The sequence below is a fragment of the Diaphorina citri genome, unplaced genomic scaffold (genome assembly GCF_000475195.1).
Source record: "Diaphorina citri unplaced genomic scaffold, Diaci psyllid genome assembly version 1.1 scaffold597, whole genome shotgun sequence".
Lineage (NCBI taxonomy): Eukaryota > Metazoa > Arthropoda > Insecta > Hemiptera > Psyllidae > Diaphorina > Diaphorina citri.
Window position 1 is genome coordinate 62,963 of NW_007378031.1, and position 19,720 is coordinate 82,682.

The 19,720-nt window shown below is 40.9% G+C and overlaps 1 protein-coding gene across 2 annotated transcripts; it reads right to left on the bottom strand.

Moving 5' to 3' along the window:
* Positions 1-13,620: 13,620 nt before the first annotated feature.
* On the bottom strand, positions 13,621-16,999 carry LOC113465279. Of its 2 annotated transcripts, none has more exons than XM_026824463.1 (3): positions 15,830-16,999; positions 13,989-14,256; positions 13,621-13,886 (listed from the first exon to the last, which is right to left on the bottom strand). In XM_026824463.1, the coding sequence occupies exons 1-3, from the start codon at positions 16,197-16,199 to the stop codon at positions 13,847-13,849; spliced, it is 678 nt and encodes a 225-aa protein (XP_026680264.1). In that variant the 5' UTR covers positions 16,200-16,999; the 3' UTR covers positions 13,621-13,846. The 2 variants fall into 2 exon arrangements, with proteins under 2 accessions (XP_026680264.1, XP_026680265.1); XM_026824464.1 differs by having other exon boundaries at positions 13,621-13,837; positions 13,940-14,256; positions 15,830-16,995.
* Between the last annotated feature and the right edge of the window lie 2,721 nt (positions 17,000-19,720).

Consider the following 19,720-nt stretch of genomic DNA (forward strand, 5'->3'; position numbering starts at 1 on the left):
TGAAAACTTCGTTCAAAGCTTTGTTCATCGACCTGTCCTATAGGATAGAACGATAATGGTTATGTATGTATGTATGTATGTAATCAGTGAAAACACGAATTTTCTATCTTTATTAGTTTTAAAGATATTTGAATGTATCGTTTATTTTTGTACACCCTGTATGGGAGGGAAAAGTTCCCGAGCTTTTACATCGAAAGTTGTCCGCGGGGCATGATACTGCACGCAACACTCGGGTGTGTTTTGTGTAGCGAATGATGAGAACTAAACTGAAGGCGGTTTTAAGGATGGTACACACTACACAGACTAGGAAGTAGGAATACTCACGGAAGAAAGTACCAGACTAGTTAGCTTGGTTGGTAGCGCGTCTGCCTTGTAAGCGCTAGGCCGCGGGTTCGATTCCCGCCGGGGACGGATTTTATCCTGAACGGATAACGTTCGATCTCGGAACGGCTGGCTTTCTCCTATCCTGTCTTCCTTCTCTCTTCGATTTCGGGACGATAAGACCTTAGCAGTTACAGTTCCCTCATCAAACCTCTTAAAAAATAGAAAGTAAAAATCTTCTTCTTTTCCCAATTTTATTTGAGGGCAGTGTTACCCTTCTTTATCCTACCGCTCCACGTCCTCCTATCTCTTAGACTTAGAACATCGGAAGTCTCCCTCCAGTGTAAAACCGCCTTGCGTGGAATACTCACGGAAGAAAGTACCAGACTAGTTAGCTTGGTTGGTAGCGCGTCTGCCTTGTAAGCGCTAGGCCGCGGGCTCGATTCCCGCCCGGGGACGGATTTTATCCTGAACGGATAACGTTCGATCTCGGAACGGCTGGCTTTCTCCTATCCTGTCTTTTTTCTCTCTTCGATTTCGGTACGATAAGACCTTAGCAGTTACGTCTATCAAACCTCTTAAAAAATATAAAAAGTAAAAAATCTCCTATTCTTCTTCTTCTTCTTCTTCTTCTTCTTCTTCTTCTTCTTCTTCTTCTTCTTCTTCTTCTTCTTTTCCCAATTTTATTTGAGGGCAGCGTTACCCTCCTTTATTCTACCGCTCCACGTCCTCCTATCTCTTAGACTTAGAACATCGGAAGTCTCCCTCCAGTGTAAAACCGCCTTGGTGAAAACTAAAACTTTCTTCTTCTAGCGCTCTGGCATCTGGCAACACTGGCAACGTTGTAAATAATTCGAAAATGTCAGAACCACGTCGGACGACCGCAATAGATAAAGTTCGTAATGAAAACATTGCTAGAGCTAGACATTGGTCCACTTAGAGTGAATTGTGTATGTTGCTGTTTAAGTTTTTTTTTTTTTTGAAAAGGTTTGATAGAGGGAACTGTAACTGCTAAGGTCATACCGTCCCGAAATCGAAGAGAGAAGGAAGACAGGATAGGAGAATACCAGCCGTTCCGAGAACGAACATTATCCGTTGAGGATGAAATCCGCCCCGGACGGGAATCGAACCCGCGGCCTAGCGTTTACAAGACACACGCACTACCAATCAAGCTAACTAGGCTGGCTGAGACTTTGGGAATCCACAGCAACATGAAAACAACATTGAGTTTTAAGACTTTTGAGTTTTCAACAGCTACGGTTGCCTATACCCTATACCCCTATTGAGAATGTAGACCAATATTGAAGAATCCTGCCAGCCTAGTTAGCTTAGTTGGTAGTGCGTCTGCCTTGTAAGCGCTAGGCCGCGGGTTCGATTCCCGCCCGGGGCGGATTTTAAAATCCGCACCCGGGTGGGAATCGAACCCGCGGCCTAGCGTTTACAAGACACACGCACTACCAATCAAGCTAACTGGGCTGGCTGAGGCTTTGGGAATCCACAGCAACAGAATCCTGGAAATTGGAAATGCATCCATTCATTGTTACACAATGAAATTTTCCACTGTTATTTATCGCCCACTTCTGGGGCACCCATCTCTGTGGCCGAGTGGTCAAGAACACTGACTGACTGACTCTCAACTTGGAAATGCTGGGTTTGAATCCCGACCAGGGCAGAAATTTTCTCACCAGACTTTTCCGTTCTTGGATAGGCTGTGCTAGGATGTAGAAGAATGTGCTAGGCGCCTTGAACCTGGTAAGAGCTAGGTCATGTATGTAATTCCCGCCCGGGGTAAATACACTGGTGATGCCGCCACTGATAGCAAGTCGATTAAAGACATTAAAGTAGCCGCTAAATAGTTCTCACGAGGCTGAGTCCTCTCCTAGCAAAGAGTCGAAAAAACTTCGACTCCTCCGGGAATCGAACCCGGGACCTACGGCATGGAAGCCTATAGAGTGATAGGTACACAATCGACCACGGAAGGTTGTTTAGAGCGGTTTGTTGAGAACCCTATAAGGTTCTCATGTACCAGATATAAACCCAGTGAGAGCCCTATAGGGTTCTCATGGCGTTCAATGTGTTAATTGTTTCTCTCTAATTGAGATTTTCTCTCCGCATTCACAGGCATCTATCGCATCGATCACCTCTGGAGATGTTACAGGTGGTGTAGTGATCTGCTGTTACAGGAACTTACAGGTAGTAGCCTGCCTCGGTGGTGTATTGGTCAAGGCGCTCGTTTGTTAAACATTAGGGATTTAGGGCGTGGGTTCAATCCCAGCCGAGGTATGGAATTTCATCCTCAATATAATTTGAGAATTTGACCACAATAATAGTAGTAGCCTACTGCTGCAGTAAAGGGACTGCAGTCGCGAGTAGTATAAATAAGCACTAAGGAAGGAATTTTAATTGTGTTAAGCATAGATAAATGCTTGCCACAAATGTCGTCCCCCGCTTAATACACTACGCTAAATTTTATACATTGACTTGGACTCGAACCACAAACCTACAGATCCAAAGTCCACCACGCTGACCACTACACCACTGAGGTTGGTAAGTTGGTTATAAATAAGCACTATTATTATTATTACAGCTCCAAATCTTCATCATCCACAATAACCGAATATCTGCGCTGGAAAATTTCGACAGCCTGAAGAAGTTGAAGATCTTCAATGTCAAAAATAACGCCCTTGAAAGTCTGGAAGAATAACAGAATAAAGATATCTTTTTGTATCTACTGTACACCGGGGTGATGGTCTCTAGCTCTAGCCATGTTAAAGTGGCTGGCTCGTCCTGAACCACAGTCAACCATCGTGAGGACTTGTGCTTGGTCTTTAAAAGCAGAGAGAACCCTTTGAAGATAGCCATTTTAAAGTGGCTGGCTCGTCCTGAACCACAGTCAACCATCTTGAGGACTTGTGCTTGGTCTTTAAAAGCAGAGAGAACCCTTTGAAGAGAAGTTACAGGTGGTGTAGTGATCTGCTGTTACAGGAACTTACAGGTAGTAGCCTGCCTCGGTGGTGTAGTGGTTAAGGCGCTCGTTTGTTAAACAGGAGGGCGTGGGTTCAATCCCTGCCGAGGTATGGAATTTCATCCTCATCAATATAAGTTGAGAATTTGACCACAATAATAGTAGTAGCCTACTGCTGGTGTAAAGGGACTTTTCAGTCTTATGCGAGTTATATAAATAAGCACTAAGGAAGGAATTTTAATTGTGTTAAGCATAGATAAAGGCTTGCCACAAATGTCGTTCCCCGCTTAATACACTACGCTAAATTTTATGCTTTGACTTGGACTCGAACCACCAACCTCCAGATCCAAAGTCCACCACGCTGACCACTACACCACTGAGGTTGGTTATAAATAAGCACTATTATTATTATTATTACAGCTCCAAATCTTCATCATCCACAACAACCGAATATCTGCGCTGGAAAATTTCGACAGCCTGAAGAAGTTGAAGATCTTCAATGTCAAAAATAACGCCCTTGAAAGTCTGGAAGAAAGTGTGTTGTATTTGAGACGTTTCAAACGATTGCGATCGTTGTGCATCGTTGGGAATCCGTGCTGTGAAACGGTGGAGTCGGTGGAACGGTGAGTTGCATTGGTTGATTTGATTTTCTAACAAACAAAATACGAATTTTAGAAATTTTCCCATCCTCTGTCCATTCAAATTTATATCCAGACTCCTTTGCTAACTTTCTGGTATGATAGAAGAGAATTTCAATTGTATGGAGTTAAAATGTTAGATGCTAAGTAATAGACAGTTCCTTCTTCCATAGAAGGTCCAATTATAGGTCTGAATTCAATGGCATTTAAAAATATGGGGCTCAGAACAAGAAGAGCTAGGAAATACAAAAATCTACACAAAAATGGAAAATACATCTAGAATACGAATTTTAGAAATTTTCCCATCCTCTGTCCATTCAAATTTATATCCAGACTCCTTTGCTAACTTTCTGGTATGATAGAAGAGATTTTTGATTGTATGGAGTTAAAATGTTAGATGCTGAGTAATAGACATTTCCTTCTTTCATAGAAGGTCCAATTAGAGGTCTGAATAATTCAATGGCATTTAAAAATATGGGGCTCAGAACAAGAAGAGCTAGGAAATACAAAAATCTACACAAAAATGGAAAATACATCTAGACTTTCTTTCCCTCATCCTTTCATTCTTCTCCCATTTTCAATGTCCTGTCCCATTTTCTCTGCCATACTTTGCCAGCCTATCTATTTCTTTCTCCCTCCTCTTTTTTCCCTCTTTTCCCTTTAGTATATCTTTTCCCCCCAGCATTTTTCCATTCTGATTTTCTTGTGTCCATACATTATCCCTTCTGCTTGTTTCTTTTACATCTTCCATTTTCTCGAAAGATGTTTTCGTACATTATTGTACTCATTTGCGGACATTTATCCCGATTCCTTTTTACCCCCCCTCCTTCTTCTTCTAGGTTTTTCTTCTTCTTCTTCTTCTTCCTCTGCTTCTTCTTTTAAACTTATTTTTCCTTCATTTCTCTCCATTATTTTGTACGCCTGTTTTAGGTACTTTTCTTTCTTCTTTTGTTTTTTCATATATGTTTATGAGTCCTTTTTCTCTTTCGTGTCTACTCTTTTTACTGATTTTATGTACTTCTATCTCCCTTTCAATTTCTTGTTCCAATTTTTTATCTCCCTTTTCGGGCCTATTCCCCTTATTATTTTCTCTTCTTTGTCTTTGCTTCTTTGTTCTTTGTCTCTGCTCTACTACTTGATACATATATCTTTGATTTTCATATTTTCTCTTCTTCTGACTGCAATAAGTTTTGCGTGATTATTTATCCAGTATGAACTTTTCCAAGTCACCTTTGAATATCAATTCCATACCCGGTGAATTAATCATGGGCATGATACACCCTAGGAATGTATCACACAGCTGACTCAAAACCCACCGTGTATGGACAAGTGAAACTGTCAGAAGACATTTGATTGTGTTCGAAACCCGCTCGACCCCGCTCTTCATTATTCACTTCCTTTTCCAGAAATTCTCTGGTTTTCTAATTCATTCTCATCAATTTCTGGAAATTCTAGAAAATAAGTTCCTATATGATCTTTTCGTTTTTCTCTTCACTTCACTTCATCATATTATCTTCTAAAACATCCTCCGTTTCCTTCAATTAATCTTTTCCTTTTCTCTAATTCAACATCGACTCTCACTCTTCCTCATCATCATCTTCTTCAATTTCTTCTTCTCCTCTTCCGTTTCTTTTCCTCTTCCCTCTTCTTCTTCCCCTCCTCCTCATTCGTCCTTTTCTTCTCTTCCTCCAATACGTTTCCGTCCAACAACGTCTTTAACTTCTTCGCTCTTCCATATATCAAATTTCTCCCCCTCCAAATCTCGCATTGTCTTGTCTGATTAAAGTATCACTCGAGGAACATTAATATTTCCCCAACACATTTCTCCCTCCTCCCTTTTTCTCCCTTCTCCTCCCGTTCTCTTCACATTTCCTTCCGTCCTCGCCACATCCAGTTGAAATCCTGTCCAATATCCAGGAACAAAAACAGAACATGTTTCACATTGACAGCCGAACGCGTCACGAGTCAAAAGTTGTTAAATTTAATGATGTTTCACTCGAACTGGAGGGGAGAAAAGAATTAGATGGAAAGGAGGGAGTTTTGATATTGGAGGGAATAATATGGCGGGGAAAGTCATCGTCATAATATGCCAGTTTTTAGGAGTTCAAGGTAGAACGGGTCAACTCGCTTTTCGAAGCTATGACTGCGCCTGGAAACCTTGCCGTGTGCATACAACGTGCAACACTTATGTACATATTGTACATTCTCAGATTTCGCAAAAGTACCTTTTTTTTTAATTGAATTCATCGTAGGTAGGTATTACTTTATTCAATTCTCCAACTGTACCATTCCTGCTCCGTCCTCACCTACTTTTTGATCTAGCTATAAAGATCTTTTTATTCAGGTTGATTTGGAATTTTTAGAGGAATAAGTCCTTCCACACAATCCGTCGAGGAGCCGCCACTGGATATGCCAAGGTTGATTTGTGCCTACATTACCTACATTGCAGTGGCGTAGCGTGGTCTAAATTCAAGTGTAGGGCGTGTAGAGCTCATGCACAGGTCTACCAAGTCCCATCACAGTACATGCCATTAATATTTATGGGCATTAGAGTGAACTTTTGAGTTGTATGGCCGCCATACAGGCCATACAAACACGCTACGCCACTGCTACATTGACACATTACATTGAAATGGGGGTCTTTTCTGAGGAATTTCTTGCGTGCGGAGTCCAGTATGTAGGACTACCTATTGCAGCCTGCGCTTGACTCCAACCGGATACAAAACAAATTATCAGTAGGTAGCCGGTACTTCATTTGCCTTCTTTATACTGTCTGCCAAGACTTATTAAGTTCCTAGGTGTCAACGGTCAACACATGTAGGTACCAAACACAACACTGATAATGATACAAAATTTATTTAATAAGATACACTTGCAACAAAACCTACGAGGATTTGATGAGAAATGAAGACATATTGCATGAACAGCTAATGTATTTGATGGCAACGCTGGACAGGGTGTATTTGGACAGCCATGTCGACAACTTTATCAGGTACGTATTTATTTATTTATTTCTTTATTTTTTCACAGAAAGAAGAAGAAGAGGAAGAAAAAGAAGAGAGATGAGTGTTCCACCTCCGTTCTTATTTCGTAGCAGTGAAACAACTGCTGCATTAAGGTGTGTCCACACTTAGTCGACCGGTAGTCCATCGATGTCGACTGAACAGTCCACACTGCCTCGACAACATAGATTCACCTCGTCGATCGACGGCCGTCGACTAAGTTTGAACACACCTTGAGACTCACTTGATCAGTCTTGTAGCATGCCTTTCTCGTAAAATGCAGTTTCTTTGTGTTATTATATCACAACTTTGGTGCTCACTGCAGCAATGTAGGATTTTTCCCAATATCTCAATAATCCTAACATGCAATGTTTACCTACCATGCTGGCACCGGTCGCTATGCGCATTTATATGTCATAGCTACTCATTTTCCTCACGAGGCTGATCCAACGTTTACCTACCATGCTGGCACCGGTCGCTATGCGCATTTATATGTCATAGCTACTCATTTTCCTCACGAGGCTGAGTGTGGGCCCCGCAACAGCCAGTCACGGAATCAATCATTTGGATGATACAAATTTCTTGACCCCGCCGGGAATCGAACCCGGGTCCGCTGAGTGGGCCCCACAACAGCCAGTCACGGGATCAATCATTTGCATGATACAAATTTCTTGACCCCGCCGGGAATCGAACCCGGGTCTCCCGCGCGTTCAAGGCGAGTGCAGAGACACAATACTTCCCATTCAGATGCTGAGTCAACAATAGTGATTATGATTATTTGTAATGCTCAAATAGGACTAAAGAGCCAGTCCCTCTACGTTAGCAGTAGGCTATTATACCTTCGCTATTATTGTTATCAAATTTTCAATCAATATTGGGTAGAATTCCATACCTCGGCTGGGATTGAACCCACGCCCTCCTGATTACCTGTCGAGCGTCTTGACCACTACACCACCCACCCGTTCAGGCAGAAAATACTGGATTTATTTTAGAAGACCTCTCCCACGTCTTGAGAGCAACAGGTTGCTGCTTGTTGCATTCTGTTTATTCAGGCTGAAGAAAGATCGCTGTGTCTATTTACTCAAAATACCCTCAACCCTTTAGCACCATTAGCTTGCCCTCCACTCCTTTAGGTGAAGAATGAAGGTTTTCTAATAAAACTACTCCGTGTAAACAGAAGAGCAAAGTTTCAACACGTTTTTATTAAAAAAGTTTGATAGAGGGAACTGTAACTGCTAAGGTCTAATCGTCCCGAAAGTGCAGAGAGAAGGAAGACAGGATAGGAAAAAGCCAGTCGTTCCGAGAACGAACCTTATCTGTTTAGGATAAAATCCGCTCCGGGCGGGAATCGAACCCGCGGCATTGTTTCTACGTTCCCAGTAATATCTTTAATAATATCCTAAACATTGATTGATTGCATCAATAATTGATTGAATGTTGAATTGGTATTCCCTGAGTATGCATACGTCGGCAAATCCTGCCCAGTTGCTCAGGCATACCTACCTTTACCTTGGTTATTATCGGTTCTACCGTTCTGCAATGCAAGCCGTAGACCGTGGATACATAGATTTGCGGCATCTTTCGGTCGCTTTCTTTCAGTTTTATTTCATCCCATGGTTCACCTATAACTTGGGGAACTGTGGTTCGCTTCGAGGCAGAAGCATGACAAATTTTGAGTCTGAGGAAGATCATTATAAGACCAGGACCACAATGAGAGTTTAATTAAACTTTGTTTCATTTTTCGTCAGGGATTAACACTAGAATGCCCCATGGAGTCAAAATGACTCCTCACGGGCATTATAGGTATGGCGAAAGTCCGGGCATTCTAGTGTTAAACATTCTAATTGGCTAATTTCAAACTTTGAGCTCAGTCAGATTGGTTAATCCAAGATTTACACCTAAACTCAGTTTAAACTCGTACCAGTCACAAGATCACCTAATGGTGGGTTTCACCAACCTTCTTTGCAGCCTCAAACAGCCTGTCAACAACCCTGTTAAGCCTATATTAATATAGGCCGGGCGGCGCTGCGCATTCTTGACGTTCGTGCACCTACCGGCACGCTTTTGATACTATACAAATCAAATGGAACTTAACTGGCTGTCAGCTTAAAAGGCTTTCTAAGGACAGATAATTTTTCAAAACTTCTAAGGACCAATATTTTTAGGGTGGATTTCACCAATATTTTTTCAAATGCTCAAATACTTTGGTCAAATGTTGGTGTGAACTACCCTAAATGTCTTTCTTCCCACCACTCTTTCACCCATCTCCCCCTGTCTGCAGACAAGCCCAGCTGCTCTTCACCAACCTGCGCGACGTCCAGAAAGCCTACACGGACATCATCAAGGAGCACGCGCGCAAGTTCTCCGGTCAGATTGGTTAATCCAAGATTTACACTTAAACTCAGTTTAAACTCGTACCAGTCACAAGATCACCTAATGGTCGGTTTCACCAACCTTCTTTGCAGCCTCAAAGAGCCTGTCAACAACCCTGTTAAGCCTACCTATATTAATATAGGCCGGGCGGCGCTGCAAATTCTTGACGTTCGTGCACCTACCGGCACGCTTTTGATACTATACAAATCAAATAACTGGCTGTCAGCTTAACAGGCCTTCTAAGGACCGATAATTTTTCAAAACTTCTAAGGACCAATATTTTTAAGGGTGGATTTCACCAATATTTTTTCAAATGCTCAAATACTTTTTTCAAATATTGGTGTGAACTACCCTAAATAAAGACTTCCCACCACCCTTTCACCCATCTCCCCCTTTGTGCAGACAAGCCCAGCTGCTCTTCACCAACCTGCGCGACGTCCAGAAAGCCTACACGGACATCATCAAGGAGCACGCACGCAAGTTCTCTCTCCCTTTCCAGATTGAAATTAGCTATTAGCCAAAAGACCAAAACCTACCTTCTGTACGTTTTACAGTTTTATATTCTTCTAACTCTAAATTGGGTAATGGAAATATGGCATGGGCAAGAGGGACAATGGAATAAGGCTCACCGTGCCCCCAGTTTTCTCTTTATTTCGCTCAACTTTAGGGAGGATTGAAGGAAATACAAAAATAAAACGTTTTTAAAGATTTGAATGGATCTCATGTTTGTCGCCTCTACGGACGGCGCAAGTTCTTCAACAAGAACATCGGCAACCCGTCCGTTCCCGTCCAGCTGAAGCAGATCCTAACCACCGCGGACACGCTCTCTACCGCACTGGACATCTCTGACCGCGCCCAGCTAGACACGATAGACGACCGGGAAGAGACGCTCCTCACGGGTGTGAGGCAGTGGCATGCGGGCCTGGTCGAGAGCTGGCGGGCGGAGGAGGTCGAGCGACACCGGCGATGCGTGAATGAGATCTGTCACCTGATTGATATCAACCGGGAGGAGTTGGATGATGTGGTCAATGATGTGGCTCTGGTGGATCCTGATCTGCTCATATGAGGAAGCCAAAGTGCTATTTACTTATGTTAAACATTGGATACTTACAAGTCTTAACCAACCTCAGTGGTGTAGTGGTTAGCGCGGTGGACTTCGGATCTGGAGGTTGGTGGTTCAAGTCCAAGTCAAGCCATAAAATTTAGCGCAGTGCATTAAGCAGGGATAATAATAGTGCTTATTTATACTGCTCGCATAGGACTGAAAAGTCCCTTTACTCCAGCAGTAGGCTAGCACTATTATTGTGGTCAAATTCTCAAATTATATTGAGGATAAAATTCCATACCTCGGCTGGGATTGAACCCCCGCCCTCCAGTTTACCAGGCGAGCGCCTTGACCACTACACCACCGAAGCAGGGAACGACATTTGTGACAAGCTTTTATGCTCAACACAATTAAAATTGCTTCCTACTTCTGTTATGTTCAACAAAGGATACTTACAAGTCTTATTATCCCGACTCCTTTTTGCTTAAAGCCTTAAGAGGTGAACAGTGAAGGTTTTCCAATAAAACTAGTGTAGACAAAAGAGCAAACTTTTAAACAGGAGATTTCTTTAGAAAGAGGTTTGATAGAGGGACCTGTAACTGCTAAGGTCTTATCGTCCCGAAAGCGAAGAGAGAAGGAAAAGACAGGATTGGAGAAAAGCTGCCCTTCCGAGAACGAACATGATCTGTTCAGGACAAAATCCGCTCCGGGCGGGAATCGAACTCGCGACCTAGCGCTTGCAAGGCAGATATTCTACCCTCCAAGCTAACTAACTAGGCTGTTTCTCGTGTTCTTGGATTTAAAATTTTTCATTCTAGATTGCATGACTTTTGTATAATTACAGTATTCTCCCTTCCAATATGTGGTTTATTGAAATAAGTTGTTTCTTCTTTATGAAATAGATTTTGTTAGACGTCACAGTATCCTCCAAAGGAGACACCATCGTTCACGTCACTGTCCACAAGAACTGAAAGGCCTTGTCTAAGAATATCACAAAGGACAAAGCCTGGCTTACCTCACCCCGAAAGCTAACTGCCTTGAAAGCAGAGGAAAGAGTCTCGGATTTCTTCGAAAGGCAAAATCGAGGTCGGGGGCTTTCAAATTTACAACTAACACACTCTCCGAATTAATGGCGCAAAAGAAGTTTCCAACGAAACGAACGACACTCTCAATTATACTTTGTTCAAATTGAGAATGTAAGTGAACGTAAAAAACAAATCTTTTGTAGGAGAGAAAAAAAAAAAAAAAACAAACAAACAAGTAGGGGGAAAAAAAAAAAAAAAACAAACAAACAAACACACAAAACAAAACGAAAATAAAAAGTCCGCAAACGAACCGGGACATGTCATTGTTTTTTTCCACCTTGCCCGTCCTTCCTTCGTCTACTCTTTATATTAAACTTATTTTCTTCTTTTGCTTTTCCTTATTCGTCTTCTTCCTCTTCGTCTTCTTCCTTTTCTTCTCCTCCTTCTTCTTGTTCTTCTTTTTCTTCTTCTTATCCTTCTTCTTGTTCTTCTTCTCCTTCTTCTTTTCCTCCTCCCTCATCTTCCTCCTTCTCCTCTACTTCTTTTTCTTTCTCCCCTGCCCTCACATCCCTGTTGCCTTCCTCGATGTCGTCTCAGCCATTATGATCATTTTCTTCTTTTATTTCAATTCCTCTTCTTCCTCTTCGTCTTCTTCTTCTCCTCCTCCTCCTCCTCCTCCTTGTTCTTCTTCTTTTTCTTCTTCTTATCCTTCTTCTTCTTCTTGTTCTTCTTCTCCTTCTTCTTATTCTTCTTTTCCTCCTCCCTCATTTTCCTCCTCCTCCTCTCCCCTGCCCTCACATCCCTGTTGCCTTCCTCGATGTCGTCTCAGCCATTATGATCATTTTCTTCTTTTATTTCAAACACACACACACACACACACACACACACACACACACACACACACACACACACACACACACACACACACACACACACACTCCTGCTGAACCGCTCTTCCGATCTCACACACACAAAGGCCGTTTCATTTTCTTCCTCTCTTCCCGCATTCCTTTCTTTGTCCTGCCAAAAAATACCAAACTAACCTCCGTGCCCCTTCTCGTTTCTCCCTCCCTTTCTCTTTCTCTCTCTTTTCTTCTGTCCCTCCCTTTCTTTTCAACGTCATCTCCCATTTTGTATACCATACATTCCTGGCCTACATCTCTTTCTTTCCCTCATCCTTCCAGTCTTCTCCCATTTTCAATGTCCTGTCCCATTTACTCTCCCATACTTTGCTATCCTATCTATTTCTTCCTCCCTCCTCTTTTTTCCCTCTTTTCCTTTTAGTATATCTTTTTCCCTCAGCATTTTTCCATTCTGATTTTCTTGTGTCCATACATTATCCCTTCTGCTTGTTTCTTTTACATCTTCCATTTTCTCGAAAGATGTTTTCGTACATTATTGTACTCATTTGCGGACATTTATCCCGATTCCTTTTTACCTCCCCTCCTTCTTCTTCTTCTTCTTCTTCTTCTTCTAGGTTTTTCTTCTTCTTCTTCTTCTAGGTTTTTCTTCTTCTTCCTCTGCTTCTTCTTTTAAACTTATTTTTCCTTTATTTCTCTCCATTATTTTGTACGCCTGTTTTAGGTACTTTTCTCTTTTGTTTTTTCGTATATGTTTATGAGTCCTTTTTCTCTCTCGTGTCTACTCTTTTTTCTGATTTTATGTACTTCTATCTCCCTTTCAATTTCTTGTTCCAATTTTTTTATCTCCCTTTTCGGGCCTGGTAATCAGGAGGGCGTGGGTTCGATCCCAGCCGAGGTATGGAATTTCATCCTCATTTATTTGAGAACTTGACCACATAATAATAGAGCTCTAAGGGTTAGGTGGTAGAGAACGCCTAAGGCGTTAACCTCGCCTAGGGGTTGCCTTCCACTCAAGTCTATTATTTATTATTATTATTATTATTTATTCTTCTTTGTCTCTGTTTCTTTGTTCTTTGTCTCTACTCAACTACTTGATACATACGAGTATATCTTTGATTTTCATATTTTCTCTTCTTCATTGTTCACTTCCTTTTCCAGAAATTCTCTGGTTTTCTAATTCATTCTCCTCAATTTCTGGAAATTCTCGAAAATAAGTATCTACCTATGATCTTTTCGTTTTTCTCTTCACTTCACTTCATCATTTCTTCTACAACATCCTGTAGAAAATCAATTAATCTTTTCCTTCTCACCTACTTGACCTACGAGGTGCTGTAGAAGAACCTCAACTTAACATAAAATGAAGTTTGACCACACCATCATGTAAGAAATTTTGTATACTTTAATTTTGATCCCCAAGGTTTGGGAGTTATAAGCGAATAACTAATAAAAGTGCGAAATTTCGGTCGTTTTCTGGCGGTTTTTTCGCCGCCAAAAGTTCTCCCCTCAACTCTCGAGGTCTCAATTTTAGTATTACACTTCCCCCCACCATACCTAACGATCCTTTGAGAAAAAAAAATCGTTTACTCTAATTATTGCAAGGTGGACCTCCTCTATCTATAAGCCTGGCTCCTTCTTCCTAGGATCGGTATCATATCTTCTGTGTATTGAGAAAAAAAAAACGTTTACTCTAATTATTGCAAGGTGGACCTCCTCTATCTATAAGCCTGGCTCCTTCTTCCTAGGATCGGTATCATATCTTCTGTGTAACTCAAACCATTCATCCATAAACTTTTCCATAGCCCTTTTATCGATTGCCAGAGTTGAACGCTCCATGGGGTCATGAGTAGGCCCTGACTCTTGTTTGACATGGCTGTGTTTTGGTTTGCCGATTGTGTTAGATCGAGGTCGGCCTTTTTGTATGGGGACGTGTTTTACCGACCTTTTTCGTGTGGCCTTTGCCGTAAGGGTGGGAAGTAGTGTGAGTTGTTCATATTTGGGCATGCGGTTTATGAAGATGCTTCTATCTACTTCGGGGATCATAAGGGTGGGAAGTAGTGTGAGTTGTTCATATTTAGGCATGCGGTTTATGAAGATGCTTCTATCTACTTCGGGGATACAGGGCTCGAGACGAGGTGAAGCCATTTGTATGCGATGTGTTGATCTCCTTCTTGCTACTGTCGGAATGAGTGTCATTTGTACATTTTTAGAGGAGTCTTTATGTTCCAAAGATTTCTCATCGGGGGTGTCTGTCGTAGATAGTGACATTTGTTTATTTTGTGTGGGGCTTCGTTTCCCTCTTTTTTGTATGGGAGTATTGGGATTGTCTTTAGGAACATTGTTGCTGTTGAAGGAAGAGGAGGGATTACTCCATCTGTCGAGGTCTGCACTCTCCTGCCAGTTATTGAATAATGGAGAGGCCGATGTGGTGGTGATTGCAATACAAATCAACATAAACACAATTGAGATCTTCATCTAGTGTCATTTGTACATTTTTAGAGGTGTCTTTATGTTCCAAAGATTTCTCATCGGGGGTGTCTGTCGTAGATAGTGACATTTGTTTATTTTGTGTGGGGCTTCGTTTCCCTCTTTTTTGTATGGGAGTATTGGGAATGTCTTTAGGAACATTGTTGCTGTTGAAGGAAGAGGAGGGTTCACTCCAACTGTCGAGGTCTGCACTCTCCTGCCAGTTATTGAATAATGGAGAGGCCGATGTGGTGGTGATTGCAATACAAATCAACATAAACACAATTGAGATCTTCATCACCACCTTGTCTGGAAACAAATCCAAGTTGGGCACCTATTACTTTCTTTCAACTTGTTCGTTTATAGGGGTCAAATCTTGAAACTAATTTTTGAGCCATTTTTAGGTACTAGCTTTATTGAATTGAGCTGTGGTACACTTATGTAATGCAATATACCTACGTACATACATACGTTTTGACCGTAGCGCTTAGAACTACTAGCTTTATTGAATTGAGCTGTGGTACACTTATGTAATGCAATATACCTACGTACATACATACGTTTTGACCGTAGCGCTTAGAATACCTATCGAAAAAAGCGAGACATAATTTCTTGGGGTGATCAAAGCCCCATAATTTCTTGGGGTGATCAAAGCCCGGACTCTACCGATTCCAAAGTGAAAATCATATCAAATATTGTTTGTTATGAAGCCTGAATTTTTATATACATACGAGCCGATAATAAAGGGTGTCCCAATAAGAGCGCAAGATTTGATTGTTTAATAAAACATGGTTCTCCGTGGAATAAAATAGACTTCTTAGATGATTTGAGAAGTAAACATTTTGAAATTTTGTATGGAACGATAATCAGACCGATAGCATCCTCGACTGTCCATAAACTTTTCCATAGCCCTTTTATCAATTGCCAGAGTTGAACGCGCCATGGGGTCATGAGTAGGCCCTGACTCTTGTTTGACATGGCTGTGTTTTGGTTTGCCGCTTGTGTTAGATCGAGGTCGGCCTTTTTGTATGGGGACGTGTTTTACCGACCTTCTTCGCGTGGCCTTTGCCGTAAGGGTGGGAAGTAGTGTGAGTTGTTCATATTTGGGCATGCGGTTTATGAAGATGCTTCTATCTACTTCGGGGATACAGGGCTCGAGACGAGGTGAAGCCATTTGTATGCGATGTGTTGATCTCCTTCTTGCTACTGTCGGAATGAGTGTCATTTGTACATTTTTAGAGGTGTCTTTATGTTCCAAAGATTTCTCATCGGGGGTGTCTGTCGTAGATAGTGACTTTTGTTTATTTTGTGTGGGGCTTCGTTTCCCTCTTTTTTGTATGGGAGTATTGGGAATGTCTTTAGGAACATTGTTGCTGTTGAAGGAAGAGGAGGGTTCACTCCAACTGTCGAGGTCTGCACTCTCCTGCCAGTTATTGAATAATGGAGAGGCCGATGTGGTGGTGATTGCAATACAAATCAACATAAACACAATTGAGATCTTCATCACCACCTTGTCTGGAAACAAATCCAAGTTGGGCACCTATTACTTTTTTTCAACTTGTTCGTTTATAGGGGTCAAATCTTGTAACTAATTTTTGAGCCATTTTTAGGTATACTAGCATTATTGAATTGAGCTGTGGTACACTTATGTAATGCAATATACGTACATACATACGGTTTGACCGTAGCGCTTAGAATACCTATCGAAAAAAGCGAGACACCTATTTCATAATTTCTTGGGGTGATCAAAGCCCGGACTCTACCGATTCCAAAGTGAAAATCATATCAAATATTGTTTGTTATAAAGCCTGAATTTTTATATACATACGAGCCGATAATAAAGGGTGTCCCAATAAGAGCGCAAGATAAAACATGGTTCTCCGTGAATAAAATAGACTTCTTAGATGATTTGAGAAGTAAACATTTTGAAATTTTGTATGGAACGATAATCAGACCGATAGCATCCTCGACTTTAATGGTACATTCGTTCTCATTTGACAAATTTGAGGAAATCAGGCTGTATCTCGTTGATGCAGCGTTCAATTTCACCTTCCAATGCTTTAATGTGTGTGGGATTGTTGTTGTAAACTTGTGACTTTAGATACCCCCACAGAAAGTTGTCTAGGGGGGTCAAATCACATAAAAATGGGGGCCATTTCTCGTCACCAAAACGGAAAATGACAAGATTACGACTAGGAAAATGCTCGTGCAAAAGTGATAATGTGTCAATTTTACTAACGCGTTGCGTTTTTGAACAGTTTTAGACTCCATGATGACTAATTTTGATATGTTTACAATCAATCTGTCAAAGATTGGGCAACTTGTGACTTCAGATACCCCCACAGAAAGTTGTCTAGGGGGGGTCGAATCACATAAAAACGGGGGCCATTTCTCGTCACCAAAACGGAAAATGACAAGATTACGACTAGGAAAATGCTCGCGCAAAAGTGATAATGTGTCAATTTTATTATGCTAATGCATTGCGTTTTTGAACAGTTTTAGACTCCATGATGACTAATTTTGATATGTTTACAATCAATCTGTCAAAGATTGGGCAAAATAAAACAACTCATAACAAAGTTATGACCCTTTCAAATCTTTCGTTATTTTTGGGACACCCTTTATATTTACCCTTAGTTTGTTATAGGCTATTTAAAAGTTCGGAGACTTTGTCAGGGTGGGCCCCAGGGGGGTCAACTTTAAATCCTAAAAGAGAACACCCTTTTTTGATACATCATATCAAAGGCCTTGAAAAACTTAGTACCATAGTACAAGTTTGAGCTCAATCTTTTTTTCTGTTATGGCCTAGTTTTGGCCTACTCAAATTTTAATTTTTCCATGTTCTCTCGCCAATAGGGGAAGAACCAAAAATGGGAAATTCATAACGTTTAAAGATACGTATGTGCATCAAATAGGTCCCACTAATGGTTCATATTGAAATTCAGACCCAAAAATGAAATTTAGACTTTCAGCCCCTCCGGGGGTGAAAATGGATGTATCGAAATTTTATTTTTGGGACTGAATTTCAATATGAAAAACGAAACATTAGTGGGTGGATGCTCGTTGCCACACATGGCCGTGATGCTTAGCGTGTAATCAAATAAATAAAAATAATGCGTTGCGTTTTTTAACAGTTTTAGACTCCATGATGACTAATTTTGATATGTTTACAATCAATCTGTCAAAGATTGGGCAAAATAAAACAACTCATAACAAAGTTATGACCCTTTCAAATCTTTCGTTCTTTTTGGGATACCCTTTATATTTACCCTTAGTTTGTTATAGGCTATTTAAAAGTTCGGAGACTTTGTCAGGGTGGGCCCCAGGGGGGCCAACTTTAAATCCTAAAAGAGAACACCCTTTTTTGATACATCATATCAAAGGCCTTGAAAAACTTAGTACCATAGCACAAGTTTGAGCTCAATCTTTTTTTCTGTTATGGCCTAGTTTTGGCCTACTCAAATTTTAATTTTTCCATGTTCTCTCGCCAATAGGGAACTTTAAATCCTAAATGAGAACACCCTTTTTTGATACATCATATCAAAGGCCTTGAAAAACTTAGTACCATAGTACAAATTTGAGCTCAATCTTTTTTTCTGTTATGGCCTAGTTTTGGCCTACCTACTCAAATTTTAATTTTTCCATGTTCTCTCGCCAATAGGGGAAGAACCAAAAATGGGAAATTCATAACGTTTAAAGATACGTATGTGCTTCAAATAGGTCCCACTAATAGTTCATATTGAAATTCAGACCCAGAAATTTAGACTTTCAGCCCTGATGGCCTCCGGGGGTGAAAATGGATGTATCGAAATTTTATTTTTGGGACTGAATTTCAATATGAAAAACGAAACATTAGTGGGTGGATGCTCCAAAATCTACAGTGAAGGAGAAATTTTGAGATCGAGGGGGGGCCCTCCCCCCCCATTTATACGGCCCTGCGTATGTATGTAGGTACAGAATAATAGAACAGAATAGAATATACCCTGTTTGTACTGCCAGAATGAGACTGGTATGTCCCTTTACTCCCGCAGTCTAAACAAGGTCTTATGTATTTGGTACAGAAAATGGTGTAAATGTTTAAAAAAACCTTGCTTGAATTAAAAAGAATCCGCCTGCCAACTTCTATACATATTTCAAGAGTGTGGAAAAGGCAAGAGATAAATCTAACAACTAGTTATTCCTGGTTACCTATATATGTAGTGTGTCCACGCTTTGTTATATTCCGCTTTAATTTGGACAATACATGGAACAAATCTCAAGAGACTCAGTAGTTTCCACATAAAAAAACCTTGCTTGAATTTAAAAAGAATCCGCCTGCCAACTTCTATACATATTTCAAGAGTGTGGAAAAGGCAAGAGATAAATCTAACAACTAACATTCCTGGTTACCAATATGTAATGTGTGTCCGCGCTTTGTTATATTCAGCTTTAATTTGGACAATACATGGAACAAATCTCAAGAGACTCAGTAGTTTCCACATGATAAGCCAGAGGGATTGTGGATCCCTCCCAAGATTTGGTACAGAAAATGGTGTAAATGTTTAAAAAAACCTTGCTTGAATTAAAAAGAATCCGCCTGCCAACTTCTATACCTACATATTTCAAGAGTGTGGAAAAGGCAAGAGATAAATCTAACAACTAGTCATTCCTGGTTACCTATATTATGTAGTGTGTCCACGCTTTGTTATATTCCGCTTTAATTTGGACAATACATGGAACAAATCTCAAGAGACTCAGTAGTTTCCACATGATAAGCCAGAGGGATTGTGGACCCCACCCAATGAACGAGTGCTTATGCGATATAACATGTTATAGAAGAAAAATATCACCAAAACAAAACGATTGAGATGGACTGGACATCTTGGTATTTAGGATGTTTGAAAGCACACGTCCCGAGACACACTGTGCGCGCCTAATAGAAAGTCGTGTGATGTTCACACGACTGAATTTTTGAGCTGTATTTCGGAAACTTGTCCTATAGGTATGACAAGTTTCCGAATAAGTAGGCACATAGGAAATCGTTTT